The sequence below is a fragment of the Orbilia oligospora genome, assembly GCF_000225545.1.
Source record: "Orbilia oligospora ATCC 24927 unplaced genomic scaffold scaffold00007, whole genome shotgun sequence".
In the NCBI taxonomy this organism is placed as follows: Eukaryota; Fungi; Ascomycota; class Orbiliomycetes; order Orbiliales; family Orbiliaceae; genus Orbilia; species Orbilia oligospora.
Window position 1 is genome coordinate 1051922 of NW_011645564.1, and position 16056 is coordinate 1067977.

The window sequence follows — 16056 nt, forward strand, 5'->3', positions numbered from 1 at the left end:
GAAAGAGAAGAAACAACACGATGGCATTTTCGCCTGAAAAGGTTCTAATGAGGCATTGTGGAGATTTCGTACCCTTGATGATGTTCTGGCATGCGGGCTGGTGTGGTGGGGAAATCAGCTCTGTCAGCGTTGAGTCTTTAACTGAGCGTTGTCCTACTTTCCGAACGCGGGGCTGGTTCCTAGAGACGCACCGAGGCGGTCACCAAAAAAAGTTGGTTCCACAGCGTACAACCAACTATACGGAGCACGTCCTGATATGGAAGGGTCATGCTATCATGTTAGCAAATGTTGAGTGTCTCATCACCAGCCTGCCCTTTAATTAAGCTTGGCTTGCTCATTCATGTCGACTGGCCTTATACGCAGCCTCGCTGAGTCCTAGGCCATTGTTGACATCTGACGCATGGCTTCAATGTGGCTCAGTTGTACAATTGTGGCATAATATCTACCTTAACCTTGTTTTCCGATTCCCCATCATGAAATCCGATACGACCTCATGGCGATGTGTCATTCTTGAAGGCTTTAGCGTGGGCTTCGCCTAAACTAACGAATTTTCGCCAGCAATTGAAGTACGAAAAGATCACTGTATCCGAACCAACAAGAGCAAATTTGGTGGATGCTCACCATTCCCCTGTTGGTTACGGTGGCCTGGATTTCCGAAAGCGATTATATCTTTGAGCAAATATATGACGCAGAGGTTAAGAGCATCCCACGGAACATCTGGCGTGCGTCGGGTCACCTCTGCTTTTGATGTGGCCCCGCATGTAGGTTAAGCGATAAGGCTTCATCATCAAACTTGGGCGTTTCGTGTGAGTGAAGGACCGGCGATCCCGATTCGTAGGCAATTCGGATTGAGGTGTTTTCAGCTGCATTCTATGCTATGTATGGAAATGGATATCCGAGTGCGATTCCATGCAGACACTAGCTGGAATTTATTGTGCGGCAATCCTGGATTATTCACAAATTGTCTAATTTCTTGATTTTGAGGCGTCTTTGGCGAGAGCTTTGACATCTAACGGGTTGTAAGGTGCACCGTTCGACATGCATCGTGCACGCCAAAGCCGTCTCGTTAGTACTTTCCTGCTTCCTTTGTAATCCGTATTGTGCCCTTTCAAGAAAACCGATTCGACTAACACACCAATAGTATTGTTGGGAGCCCATGCCCCAAGGCCTATGCAATGGTGGCGGCGGGATTGCCGATGTTGGCTTGCATCCCGTGGCACTTGACACCTGTCGCTGCCAAAATGCAGCCCCAAGGTCCAGAAAATTACCATATCTGGAAATTTTGGGCTCCACCCTTGACTCCTGAACTACTCGACCCCATGACAAAGGACGGCCCAGCACACGGATGTCGGGCGGACCTGTTATCAAATTTCGATATATCCTTCTCAACTTTCATCTCCAACCCTCCCGTCTCTCGCAACAGGGTTCGGAACGGCCATGCATATCAACGCGGGTTAAAGATCGACTCCAGAGATGCGGTCTCGCCTAATTGCAGACCGACTGCGACCTCAGGCATCTAGAAGGATTCTCTAAATCGGACTCGGGGTCGAAAAGAAATATATTCATGCATGACATCAGAATACGAACACCGAATTCTCGCCGGGTTCGAAGTTCGCGCTCGTATTATCTGTAACCCGGAACTCTCAGCCTAGCAAGGCGACGTGGGAGCGAGAAGTTTTGTCGGGCTATCGGGACGACTATCAAGGCTCGGGATAGACGTCCCTGAAAACTGTCATGAGACCGGGCTACCCTTGTTAACTTATTCCGAGCCCTCGATTCTGGGTACAGCTCAGTACAAGTTGGCGATCACTCAGACGGCCAAGTCGCATGCATGTAAGATTGTACATAGAGTACTACCAGCTGGACTGGAACCCGAAAATGACGATATCCTACTGAATGTACGGAGAACGAGCTATCAAGGACCCGGAATTAGACATCCTCGGTTTCATCCTATAGCTAACAACGCAGAATTCACTAATTCTGAAAAATAGAAAAATATAGCCCGACACCACGTAAAATCTATCATAAAGGTATGCTATAGATTGCTACAAATAGACTATCAGATGAGATTGGTCGCGTATACGTATTGAATATTGCAAATACACTATTACAAATACGATAGCACAGTGTGCATGCTGCTATGCGGTATGAGACTGTTATGGTGGATTGCCTGCAATTTCACAACAAAATCAACACAACACCGTTCATCTAAACTTTTAAATCTCGAGCGAGGCTAGAACTTTTAATCCGTTAATCGATCGCGATCGAGTCTGCATGTACGTAAACATAAACCCAGCCGGCCCAGCGTCTTATACTTTTTTATAGAGTCTCTTAGCCAAATAATTAATGAAAAAATAGAGTACCTATTTATATGCTGAATTGAGCATGGGATCAGGTTGTCTAAAATCTGTCGGCAATTACTATAGGTTAGTTTTACCCTCGTATTCGTATTAATACATTCCAATACCTAAACGAAATATCGACATTATGCAACACTGGCCTCGTCAGAGACTGCTCATTATGAATCTAAAGTATGATACGCGCCCTTGCTAAATTTGAAATATGGCCCAAATTCTACCCAAAGATGCTTGCGGGTTTTGCTTACAGTTTCCTTATTAAGTTATAACTAAGGGATTATTAATATATCTGAATTCACATCTGCATCGGACTGCAATCCAATCTTGTGGCAGTATACGCTGCCCGACAAAAGCCAACGGGTCGACCTATATGTACTGAGGCCTTTAAGCTGGGATATTTTGACTAATAAATCTCGTGAAAACTTATACAGAAGGTTTTATTTGCTTTTAGGAACTTTTTTCAACCTTAAAACCCATATAGTTGGACCGTGATCGCTATGCATGGACATGTGCTAATGCTAGGAATTTGAAAAATATACACAAAGTCCCGCCATAACACGACCTTAAAGCTAAAAGATTGTTACCGAGCCGGTAGTGGCGGAGTAGCAAGTACACATATATATATGAGGGAAGATTTCCGTGATTTGTCGGCACCTCTATCATACCAGATTGGCTTTTGATATGTCTCAATGCCAGTACTTCATAGTCCGGAGACGTCCGCTCCTATTCAACTACATGGTTGGATAAAGCTCAGGAGGCCTCGAGGATTTGGTCACCTTATGCAGGCTTAAGCCGGATTTGGATTCAATCTCATCTGAAACTGATCAGGGTAGCCTTATATCCAAGCCATTAGCTCTGGGTGTATTAGCATCGAATGAACGTTGGTTGCTGGGACTCCGGGCTTTAAGTATATATTGTGTAGATACAGCCAGTTGAAAAAGGCGAGCCATAGCCTCATTTGGGCCCCTATATGAATAGTAGCAAAGGAGAATGAAAGAACAAGATTCTAGGCCGATATGATGTCAAATCAAAGATTGATCAGGCCATAGATCTGCAGACTGGGCGGGCATCTTGAATAGTAACTTGCCGGAACGAAACTCTTGATCTCTCCGAAGCGCCTTCGGAATTTTGCGATCACAATCTCCATACACCTGCAAGGTAGTAGGAAACACCGTGAGTACTCGAGTCACTAACGTCATGACGCTGAGGAGATACGTAAGGAATCTACGCAATTAAAATTTTATACCGAGCCCCCACAGTTCTATAAAATAATTGGATACGTATACGCGTATATATCCTACTGCCGATTCGAATATTCTTATATTGATGCGCGTATACGCTTCGGAGCACGATAGAGATTTGAGGTCGGTAGTTTTAGGTACTTCGCGGCAAGTTCGCAGCGCATGTAGTACGAAACAAAATGGGTGGCCAAGAAACCGATCGACAGATTATGATTGTCGAAATTATGTCCACGCCAGGCTGTCATAGCATACACGGTAATCGTTCACCTAAACCCCGCCATTAAATGATATCGATATGCTACAATGGAAAAGGTACCTTTGCTGAAGGGATTTCTAATTTTCTTATATGCGTGGGGTAGCTGGATATAGATGTTCATCTGACTTGTCATGGAGCAAGGATGATATTACAATAGTTGTCTGCCTATAGCGCCTATATTGCATACGTTATCAAGATCTATGCTGCCGCGATAATAACATTAATATACATTTGAATTTAAGAATTAGGAATCCTTTAGCACATCGTTTAATTTTATAGGTAGCCTATCCCTTTCTTACTATAGCTACCTAGGTGCCGGTATATATTTATAGCGTAGAAGCTAGCAACTTCGCGAATTCGAAGCTAGCGCTAGCACCTGACCTAACTGATCACTATGCGAATTCCTAGATAGTATCGGATACCAATCCGAAGGTGCAAAAGAGCTGGGCTAATCATATCTAGGTAGTATTCTTCACGTATCCATATTTTAACTGTAGCATTAATGGTTTACGTATTCTCCTGCCATGTCGACTTTTCTTGTGGCTAGGCTTATGTTAATATGTCCAAAAGGAGAATGTTTTGGCCACCTGATTCCCGAAATTGGAATAGTTCTTAGTCTGACCTCTTTCCAAAAGAGGAACCTCGTATACCACATTCGTTAATGCCATGATAACCAAGAATATCTTAGGATGATAAGCCGAAATGGCAATTTAGCATTCGCCCGCTCATCTCAGCCCCAAGATCTCTTTGCTTGGAAAGCCGGTTATCTGGATGCCTATCGAATCAACGAAAGGGAACTCACGTAAATTGGGGCTGCGCACTTCCACTAAGAAAAGAGATTTCTCCTAAAAATACTCACACTCGACCCACTTGATTAATTATGTCTCTCAATCTCCAAAATTTCGAAAATATTTCATATTACTTTGGATTCTCAACGTCTTCAACGGTCGCAATGAGCTGTGACGCTATCGCGCTAGCGTTGTGTATACCCACTTATTGCTCCCTACGATCCGATAAAGTCAGGCATGGCGCTCGTTCCCCCGACACCAACAGCCGACCGGGACCAACAATCGCAACATGGTTCAGGGACACCACTTCCATCAGGAGCTGTGCCATGGGGCCGTGCTCTCGAATACTATGATCACCGACACGATAGTATAGCATACCCGCCGTCGCTTATTAGCGAACACGATACCCCACTGTCTGCCCGCATAAAGGAGAGGCTTTCGGACTGGCGAGATGGGTTCCGACGTCATTCAAGCTACGCATCTGGCGAGTCTGGTAGCGACGGATCACTGTTGGCGGAAAACTGGTATAATCTACCAGATCCGCTCAAAGCAGCGTTTAATACTGCCAACGCGCCATTGAGCAAAAAGCTGGGTAGCCGGCACTTGCAAGTCATCGTGCTTGGATGTTGTATAGGTATATACGATGGTAACCCGTTTAACATATTAGTGCTGAATAGTCTTCGTTAGGTAGTGGTCTTTTCTCAGGTTCCGGGACGGCACTGGCGACTGGCGGCCCCGGTTCGGTTATGCTCTGTTATACCTTTGTTGCAGTATTGATGTGGTGTACTATGCAAGCACTTACAGAACTGGCTGTCGTTTATCCTATAGCCGGCTCTTTCGCAGCATATTCGATCCGATTTATCGACCCGGCATGGGGATTTGCGCAAAACTATACCTACGCGTTATCATGGGCCATTACGCTCCCGCTCGAGCTGGTTGTTGCCGTGACAGTGTTGGACTATTGGAATATGGATGCAGTGGCACCCCGAGCGGTTTGGGTGACGGTTTTCTTCGTAACGATAGTATCCTTCAACTTATTTGGAATCAGAGTATACGCCGAGATCGAAAATATCTTCACTACTATCAAGGTGTTTGCAATAATTGGCTTCATCATCCTAGGGATCACCATCGACGTTGCAGGAGGTCCAGAAGGGAGCTACCTTGGAGCGAAGACTTGGACGAAACCACCAGGCCCCTTTCTCAACGGCATAACGGGAGTAGTATCGGTTTTCGTAAATGCAGCTTTCTCATTTGGAGGGTTTGAGCTTCTCGGACTCGCTGCGGCTGAGACAAGAAATCCCAGAAGATCGATCCCAACGGCTACAAAGAAGACGTATGCAAGCTTAACTAGCTTTTATCTCATATCCCTTCTCATCGTAACATTCCTTGTCCCATTCGACGACCCACGGCTCCTCGCAGAAGGGAAATCAACATCCCCATTTGTTATCGCCATAAAAAGTGCTGGAATAATGTACTTACCGGACATATTCAACGGAGTTGTTCTACTATCCGTGCTATCCGTAGCAAACACTTGTGTTTACGCATCTTCTCGAGTGATTGCGGCGATAGCAGAACAGGGTCAGGGCCCATCAGCGCTGAGATTCATCGATAGAGAGGGACGACCGATGAGAGCCACGCTGCTAACCTTGCTTTTCGGCTTCATAGCATATGTGTCAGCCCTTGGATATGAGACGGAAGGCGAAGTTTTCAATTGGCTACTGTCGATATGCGGATTAGGGTCCTTTTTCACATGGGGTTCAATATGCCTTTGTCACATCCGGTTTCGAGCTGCTTGGAAAGCACAAGGAAACTCTCTGGATCAGCTAGCTTATCGATCTCAAGGAGGGATAATTGGGTCCTACCTTGGACTGTCCTTAAATATCGTGGTGTTTCTAGCAGTTCTCTGGACGGCCCTTTTCACAACGGAGAGCTGGAAGCCTGATATCAAGAACTTCATGATGAAGTACCTAACAGTGCCCATGTTGTTGGTGGAATACTTTGCATACAAGCTATTCTTCAAAACGAAGATACTAAAGATCCACGAAGTCGATCTTGTCACAGGATGCATTGGATTGCTAGACGAAAGCTGGATTGAAGAGAGAAGGGAGAGAGAAGCCGACTGGCCAAAGTGGAAGAAAATGTAAGTATCGTTTAATTTTTATTCTATCCGCCCATAGCTCAGCTGCCATGACTATTGCCTACGTGTCTACGTGCCTATATAACTGTAGCTAACTGCTCTTCTCCTTAGTTACCACACGTTCTGCTGAGGTGACGTGACAGCTCACCGCATACCTCTGCACTCTTGAACCCCTCAACCGGGGTCAACGGCGCCAACAGCAGCGTCGGGCGGGCTTCTAGTCAACCCTCAGTAACCACTGCAATAATGGCGGTTACAATTTCATCTAGAGAAGAGCAACCTGCACGCTCTTCCTTCTTTGTCCTCCCTCCTCCATCAACACACATCCTTGCAGATGCTCTATCGCTTCCATCGCATCAAGCAAACTTGCTCATCGCACTCCCCAATCTTCGGCTAGCCTTCATATATTTGTCCCGATAACATCTAGCAGAAGTGAAATTATATATAGATATATATATATATATACTATTCTATCATATTAATTAACCGGGTTGGCAGCTGGTAAGAATACCTACATTCGGCTTGAGGTTACCCCTGCATACTGGCTTCCTGGATATCCATGTGGACTTCTACCCTCGAGTCTAAGCTCTCAAAGGGGTGTAGAACTCTACATCTCCCAGCTAGTTTATACGCTCCTACTAATGACACTCATCATTTTAGAGCTACCGTCATGGCGGATCTCAATGACGAGTTCAAGGAGATTTTGGACGATGACGGATCTCTCGATCCCCTTATCGATTTCAATTTCGGTGCCATGGACCAACCAGAAATTGGTGATGACTGCGAGACAGATTTTTTTGAGCAGTGGAACGCAGGACTCTCTCAGTTCAGCATGAATCCTGCCATTCTTCTTCCAGGCGTCTCGGGGTCGCAAGTCGGCTATGATGGTGAACCAGATGCACCTCACGATATAGATTGTGAAGCTGGGTTCTTGCCTTCTTCTATGCTCTTTGCGCAGGACCCAACCTCGCTATTCCTCCCGGCCGGCCCTGGTTATCAATTCTATGAGCAAGGGCAGATTTATTCTGAGCCATTCTTAGGACAGGATTCGCCGAGTCCCAATCCGATGTCGATTGAAAGGAATTTGGCGATTGATCCTCAACTTGATAACTCTGGGAGCTCCGAATATGACAACTTCCAAGATCTGGTCGGCACAGCTGAGGCAGGCACATTTATCCTCCCAGGCGTTGGTGGAGAATATGGTCTTATTGGGATGTCTTCGGTGGCTCCAATTGCTCCCATGAACCAATTAACCCCAGAGGCAGATTTGGCATTGCCTTTATCGACTATTGGCCCAAACGCAAACGGCAAGCGCGCCTTGAAACCCAACAATAATAATGGTATCGACGATTTCAATTCCGAAGGCATGATGTCAAAAGCAAAGGGGAAGGCGCCCATAACTGGCGGCCGAAGCAAATATCGCCCTATGAATCGCGCCCCACTTGCAGAAACATCTGGAAACTCAGCTGGGTCTGATCTCGATGACGGTATCGATCTCGAAAATATAGCTGGGTCCGGAAAGAGGTCCCTTTCGATGCCCCAGACCTTCGCGCAATCGGTCGGGTTCAGACAGGAATATGGCCTGCAGCCATGTATTGAAGATAATAACTTCGACTCTGACGAAACTATTGACCTCGAAGAGTACGCTGCAGCTTGCAACGCTATAGATCCCTCTGTCCAATACCTTTCGCGAGCAGATTTCACCCCAGAATTCGAGCGAGAACTCTCCGCCGAAACGCCACCAGGTATCGCAAGTGGTGAATCTAGCTTTCTGCAACCTACGGGTGGAGAATCAGTAGATGGTACTTCTTTAACGCATTCTATACCTATCAAACGAGGACGTGGGAGGCCCATTGTCCCGGGTTCAAAACGCCAACGACGAATCCAGGCTATGGCTCAGCCAGACTATGTTCCTCCAAAACGCGGTCGGCCTCGAACGAACGAGCATGGTCAACGAAAGCGAGTTCGAAGAACGAAGACGACTCAACCCGTTCTCCAGCCAATTTTTTCGCCGATCCCTCCGTATATACCCCAACCTAAGATAGAACAATTCATGCCAAAAACCCACAACCAAGACACCGTTGACTTCTCATTCAATCAAGTATACAAACCGATCGTTTTAAACAATGAGGTTGGGTACACGCCCGACCAATTCATTCTTGACCCAATACAAGCTGGAAAGATCCAGCAGATTTACAATGTGGAACTTCCGGTCGGAGGATGGGCAGAGACCGCAGAGCGCTGGCGGCTCACCTTTAATTTGAATAGAATCACCCCAACGAGCGAATCTTTGTTCCATGAACTAAGCGAAATGGTCAAAACGGCCCCGATAACTGCTCGTCATGATACCGGACGTAAGGAAAACATCGATCCCGATAGTGAGGATGCCGCCAATCGAAAGACAGTTATTGGGTTGACAACTGATATCCAACCTCTCACGCAAATCCCGGATTCCGAAAAGAAAGTGGACTTCATCAAAAAAACCATTTTCCCGGACCAACGCCTCCAGGTCATTGCCGGCGACGGTACCTATCACGAAATGACCCATGAGCAAGTCCTTGAAAAATTGTTAGATGAGCGGGACATCTACTTTCGTACGATTGTATGGGAGCTCCTGCAAAAATCTCAACGTATAGCGTCAATGAATTTTGTTGGCTCATTGAACCGAATGAGTGGCGTTTGGGAGTTCACCTAGGCTGAGAGATTGTGGCGGAACCCGACAACGACCTGCAGGTCGTGCTGTTGACACAACTATTTTAGGGGCATTCTTGTTTCAAATCGGTCAACGGACGTTTGAAATTGCTTGGCGTTTTTAGATTCTTTCCTCATGTTTCTTTCTTGTCTTCTAAGCTAGATCGGGAACATGTTCATGGAGACTTTTCTTTCCTTTTCTTCTAAGTACCTTTTACACTTTTCACGACATTATGGCATGATAATTGGTTTAATGGGGCATGTGCTTAGAGATGGCGTTTTTGGTTCTTAAGTTTTTCTGTGTCATGCATCTTTTAGCGGTTTTATGCAAGGAAAGTTGGCGATTGGGCGGGATCACATCTGCGCTTAGCACAAAACAGGAAAGGGAACAAGATATCATGGCGGCGCCTCTTTTTGGCAACTTTCACCATCTTGTACTCTTGCAGTCTGTGAACGACCGTTTTCTGTTAGTCACAAATTTATTTCTTTTCTTTCGATGCGTTCGGATTTCCGAGGGAAATCAACCTGAATTCCCCGGAATATACTTTTGCTTTTACCTCCCTGAGCACCCAGACATCAAACTGCTTTTTCCCACTCCGGTCCATATTTTCGTTCCAAGCTTCCGTGACCCATCCTGGGGAGATTCGCCTCGAGATGAAATGCAAAATATTGCTTCTTTGTTAGCTCGGCGGCTCCCCAGTCCCTCGGCCAGCCAAAATTACCCAAAACAGACCTGTACGGGCTCCTGAAAACCGATGAATACCTCGGGAATCTACGGAGGACGTTGTATTTTAGAAGAAGCAACACACACCCAACCACAGCACCTGCATCCTCCCACCCCTTTATTTCGATCGCACCACACCTCTCCGATCCGGCGAAGAGTAATCGAACGGGAGCTAGGGTAGTCTAACTAGCGAGCGAGGTAAAATTCTTTCCTTTCTTGATACCCGAGGCATTAACGACTTCCCATTATGATAATAGTCACCTCCTTTTTGACAATTATACCTATTGCAGCTTCGCATCAATACCTGAGCACGATCTGTATGTAGCCCTCGCCACGCAAAACCTGCGATTGGCCCGATCCCTTTTGTGGAGTATTCCTCAAAAGTAGATACATGTGTACATACGTAGTATTTCTGTCTGATAATACTATGTATATTCTTCGCCTTCAGGCCTGCTGCAAGTCAGTATGTCTTTTTTTTTTTGCTTTATCTTTGGCTTGAGCGGTGACCAAAAGAAGTAGTTTTTGACCTCTGCCTTTATTCAGGCTAGCATTATGAGGAACTAGTTAGTAGATACGGTGGTGGTCTTTCATTTTGGTAATATAATTCGTTTGTGCTTTGGGTTAGTTGCCCGTATGCGGGCTCTGGAATAGCTAAATCCACATATTTTACCTCGTGGGTTTGAAGTGTCCCGAGACTAAAGCAGAGACCACGCGGCATATTAGCCAAATACATTAGTACCTTCAAATTCGCCTGGTCATAATCCACGGCCCGAGTGTTAGTATCTAAGCTATACCAAAAATCACATTATTCCCCCTGTTTCAAAGACTTAAATCCGAGGAATTTATGTTAAGCCAGCTTATGCTATTCGCCATCTTAAAAGATATACGCAAAACTTTATTAGCTATTGATATGTTATCGATACGCAGTATTATTGTGCGGGCCGTTAATCAATTACGGAGGCGTTGTCGGAATCACTTCGCACTCGGCATGATTATTCGCATTCGGCGCTGCAACTCAATAATTTTTGCCTTCATTAGGGTACAGTCTAGATCTTTTGATAAGCCTGGTCTACGTCGTTGGCGTACAGTAAAAGACGGCACGGATATTACACTGCAATAATATGTGCCGAAGGGCAGCAGGAGGGAAAAAAAACTTCACGGACGAGCTACTAGCTATGGAATAGTATCGATGCACCAGCGGACTTCTGATCACGAAATAACATCTGCAATGCTGGTGGAAGAAAGAAGAAACGATCGTATGTGTAATGTAGCATCTGTAATATCAATTACATATCTCAGTTCCTTTTTTTTTTTTTTTTTCGTTCTAACCGGTACCTCAGTTTCCGAGAGACCCTTTTCACTTTTTGCCCCTCGTCTTATCCAAAGCAATTACTACTGGGCCTCGAACCCACAGATTGCACCTTTTAGTTTATCGTTTACTTAACTTTGGCCCGATTAGCTCTCGCTTCTAGCCTGTTGGCGAATTCGCGGGTGTGATGCCTTCGATGCCCATCTGCATTAGCAAAATCCAAACTAGTTGAGGGCTTCAAGGGCATGAAACATGATTTAAACATGTGAACTATACATGCATCGCATGGCATCTATGCAAGTCTGAGTTTTCTGTGGTGTTGGAGCTAAAGAGCTAAGGCAGGCTGGTTTTCAAGCCCAGCCTATTTCGCTAACGGTCTTTTTCGTGTAAAAACCTCCTCGCCACGATGGTTAATTTTAGGTCTAGTTTGGAATAGACTTTTTCGGACCCCCACAAAACGACCTGGGCGTAACTTCGTCGTGTCCACGGAACTTGAGACTGGGGACCACGAGTTCCAAACAAGAAAAAATTGCTTGTTCGAGTAATTTTACCGGAGTCTTAGCAGTCACCCTAAAGTATTTTTAGCTTATCGTTGCTCAACAGGTAATTTACCAGCCGACGCATTATTACGCACTAAAGGCGTACTATACACCAACAACTAAATGAATTATTTGATGATGAGATATTGATATTTCCAAATAATATGGTGTGCAGACGGCACAGAAATGACGGGCAAAGTAGGCAGATATTTTCCACATCATTGTCACCATCGTCTTTCTTGGCTCTCCTCATAATTGATGGTACCCCCTCTAGTGATCGGAGATTTTATTTCCAATAAATCTCCTAAATCTCCTAATCTTAAATCTTAAACTGAGAAAGTTCAATTCGGAAGACGGCATCCAGCAACATAAGTGTGTACACACATGTACATCCCTCGTGGTGTGGATCTGGCGCACATGTAGTAATCTGAGAAATGAACGGAGGCAACTTAAAGGATCTAGACATGCATTGTCTATACTATAGGACTAGTGCAGCCTGCCTGTGACTCGCGCAGGGGAGAGGGGGGTGGGAAGATGATAGGAATTGATAGGGAGGAACACATCCAGACGACATCGGGAAATGCCGTATTGCCAGTCTCAAACAATGAAATGCGGCAATGTGCATGTGAGGTTGGCCAGAAGAGTGGAGACGAAGAAAGACATCGAAAATTCGAGTCAGGTTTCCTTTTGAGCTGAATAAAGGATGCATCAGACCACTACAGCAGGCAAACCCTAGCCATTCTTTTGGCGATTAAGGGCAACTAAGGTTAACTAAGGGCAGTTAATAGTTGATAATCACTTGCCCAAGTGCTATTAGTATTATAGCTCCTAACTTAGTTGAGTGATACGACGGCCAGTATTAGAAATTATAACCGTAAAACATGCACAAAGAAAGGGAAAGTTTAGCGATATGTACTTGATCAGGTGTAGCATTATAGGGTCTTAGCGAAGGAGGCGTTGTAAGCAACTATGCAGGAATCGCCTGTTATAGCTTAGGTCATTTTAACGCAGCCATCTTTGTTTTTTAGGAGGGCTATGGTTAAAATATTTGCTAATTCTCATGAGTTAGAATTGATAACCTTGATACTGCATAAAGGATTCATGTTCATGTTGTGAGCTCGGCCGTGCCTTTTCCCGAGGTATGAGGTTCTGCAGCGTGATATCCTCTGAAATGTGGTAGCAGGTGGGGAGCATGGTGCCGCCATGGTTGCCCCATCCGCCGCCTCTTCTGCATCCACTATCACCACAGCTATTGCCGCTGCCGCTACTACATTGCGAAGTTACTAAAAGTAGTCCGATGAGATGAGGAAGGGGTACTGCAGAGATAAGATAGTTGACCGTCAATAAGGTACTGAAAGGAACGGCCTGGGTCTGCACCGAAGCGCTGGGTGAACTGGGTGGCTGAATTACTAAGGGCATGGCTGGCGGTTGGAAATTATCAAGTCCCAATAACAGAGACCTGGGAAGTATTCCGGACTTGGGGCACGGAAAAAATTTATACCACCATGATTCCGGGAGCACACCAGGAGTACAGATACAGGATGTGCATAGCCATTTAATATTTCTCAAATTTTTGAATCGCGGGGAGCTAGCCCAAAATCTAGCTGAAGTCTTCCGTGTTCTGCTGAGGTCTTCTAACCCCTCCCCCGCGGTTCTGGCTGGGCTGTGAAGTCTCGTCACGGCCAATACAATCAAGAATCGATAGCCTAATTGGGTTTGGTGCAGTGTATTCGTTGATCCACGCCGGGGCGAGCCCACCGATGCATTTAAAGCTAGGCCCCGGATACTCACGAACTTGGGGATACACATACCGTCCGCTTGATCAGTACTAGCCTGTACTACTTACTCTTTCCTCATCTAGCCAGCCGCCTGCGAATGGATAGAGGCCGCCGTATCGATAGGCTTCGGCCAAGGGCCTGGACCGATTAAAAGAGGAGATATCACCCGAGTTTCCGAGCCACTCAATGACGACTTTCTTTTGCGCAATGATGAGGTTAGCTATTTTGAAGGGCTGGTGATGTCAAGCCACAATTTAATTTGCCACTACATGCTAGACTATATGCATGGTTTTAGTTGCTACGGGCTTGAATATTGGTTGGCGAAGGTCTTACGATTCCTTCGGACCGGTAAGCTTGGGAGCTTCGTAAGCCCTTAGTCTACGAAAGATGTATGAGAGACTAGTTAATTAATAAAACTAAATTAATGAACTGACGCATATATGCATAGCTGAGCATAAGACACCAGCCGGTAAGTGTAGATATTGTATGGCAGGAAGCATCCCGGGATCCCGGGTATAACCTGCAACCCAGTCTTTGACTTGGAGGCTAGAAAAATACCCCCAATTTGTTCGTTGGGCAGAAATGTCGTTTAGTACCGTAAAAGAACCGGCGCGACCGATACATTTTCGAAGATCCACCTTATAAGCTTGGCCTACTTTCGTGGGAGGGATTCATCAAATCTCCCCTTCAATTATACTGTCTCGTATCCAGCCCCACACCTAGCTTCTTCACGGGAATTCCGCTCTTTCGCATGTTGTTCAATACTACCTACCAGATTTTAATACTATCATGCTAAGCATTCGTTTTGGTGTGTTCAGCACCCGTCTAAACAACTAGACTAATGCTAAGCTAGTTTTGACTAGGCTCAAGACTAGGTTTTGATTAATACGAGTGCTGGTAGCGCAGATTCATGCAATGTGAAGTTGTATTTTTCCACCACCAAACTCAAAGCTAAGGTGATGGCTCTCATAGTAGGGTCATGGTAGCTATTACATTTAGAATTTTAGATTGAGTCCTAGGCTAGTAGGAAATATAATCGAGTAGCTAGTAGGTCAGAGCTGGCCTGTCGGAGGGTTGGACACCATTCTTATGATTGTGGGAGGTAACACAAGCAAGCTTTTGTTCTTTGAGAGTATGATAAATAGCTCTCAAGCGTCTTAGCTAACTAGATAAAAAAATTAAGAATGAAAGTTTTCATGACTCTTTTACATGGGAACATCTGCTTCTTTGACTTCACTACCAGGTTGGTTCTGGATTCGAGCTGGTTGGTTCGGATTCTTTTGCTGCTCTGGTGTTGTAGGACCAAAAAATGCAACAATTACGTGTCTGTGTTACGAACCACCATGCCAAGGCTACCGGCTTGGGGAAATCAGTGTGTTGGACATCCCAAAAGAGAATGCTGAGAAATGCCACGCGCAACACATGGCGCTGTACCTGAGTTTGATGGATTGCAGTTGTCTATATAGGGTCGGAGAGTTGTTTTATGAACGGATGAAGCTTTGGTACCCCTGAGGGCTTTTGGGAGTGAATGAATGATTGCAGCCAATAAGACTTTAAATACAAGATAATGCTGCCATTATTGTCATTATCGATATATCGAGTACTTATATAACAAGTTTGTTTATACTATGATCACGAATTCTAGGGTTGTCTGGTTTACGAGACTAGGCCTGGGTACGAGATTTGTCATAGAGCCGTTCTCCCCCATGCAAAACCAAGGTTGACCATGTAGGACAATTATTTCGAATATATGGCCTATTGCATTCTAACATGCATCGATATGATCATGGGATACGTGATGATCAGGGGTTTCAGTTTAGGTTCAATAAAGTAGAGGTAATCTCGTAATTTCTGATCAATAATAAGTGTGATACAATTAATAAATAGTTTTTAAATATGCGACCGGAGTTGGGTCCCGTCGGCTGAACGTAAATGACACCCGGCTAATAGGTATATCTATGCAGCAAATATTTAAGGAGAAAGCCAGGGGCCCTAAACAAAGCTGGAAAAGGGTCGGTCATTAAAATCTCACAAAACAACGAAACTCAAATATAGGTAATATAGAAGAATTCAATTAGGACGTCGCGTCGGATAGTTCGGGCATAGAAACGAAAGTATATACTAAAACAGCCTATAGTAGGGTCCGCTGTTGCTTCCCCAAGACCCTAAATACAAATAAAAAGATATACATAAAAGACTCTGCGAATCAGACGTCGATTGTAGAACGATGAAGGCT

The 16056-nt window shown here is 45.2% G+C and overlaps 2 protein-coding genes across 2 annotated transcripts; both read left to right on the top strand.

The window, feature by feature from the left end:
• Positions 1 to 4879: 4879 nt before the first annotated feature.
• Positions 4880 to 7199, top strand: AOL_s00007g298 (uncharacterized protein; the record flags this gene model as incomplete). Its single annotated transcript, XM_011120199.1, has 3 exons — positions 4880 to 5276; positions 5330 to 6782; positions 6923 to 7199. The coding sequence occupies 3 exons, from the start codon at positions 4880 to 4882 to the stop codon at positions 7197 to 7199; spliced, it is 2127 nt and encodes a 708-aa protein (XP_011118501.1).
• A 139-nt stretch (positions 7200 to 7338) lies between these two features.
• AOL_s00007g299 (uncharacterized protein) lies at positions 7339 to 9474 on the top strand (the record flags this gene model as incomplete). The annotated part of the gene is made up of 1 exon (XM_011120200.1): positions 7339 to 9474. The coding sequence occupies one exon, from the start codon at positions 7339 to 7341 to the stop codon at positions 9472 to 9474; it is 2136 nt and encodes a 711-aa protein (XP_011118502.1).
• Positions 9475 to 16056: the final 6582 nt, after the last annotated feature.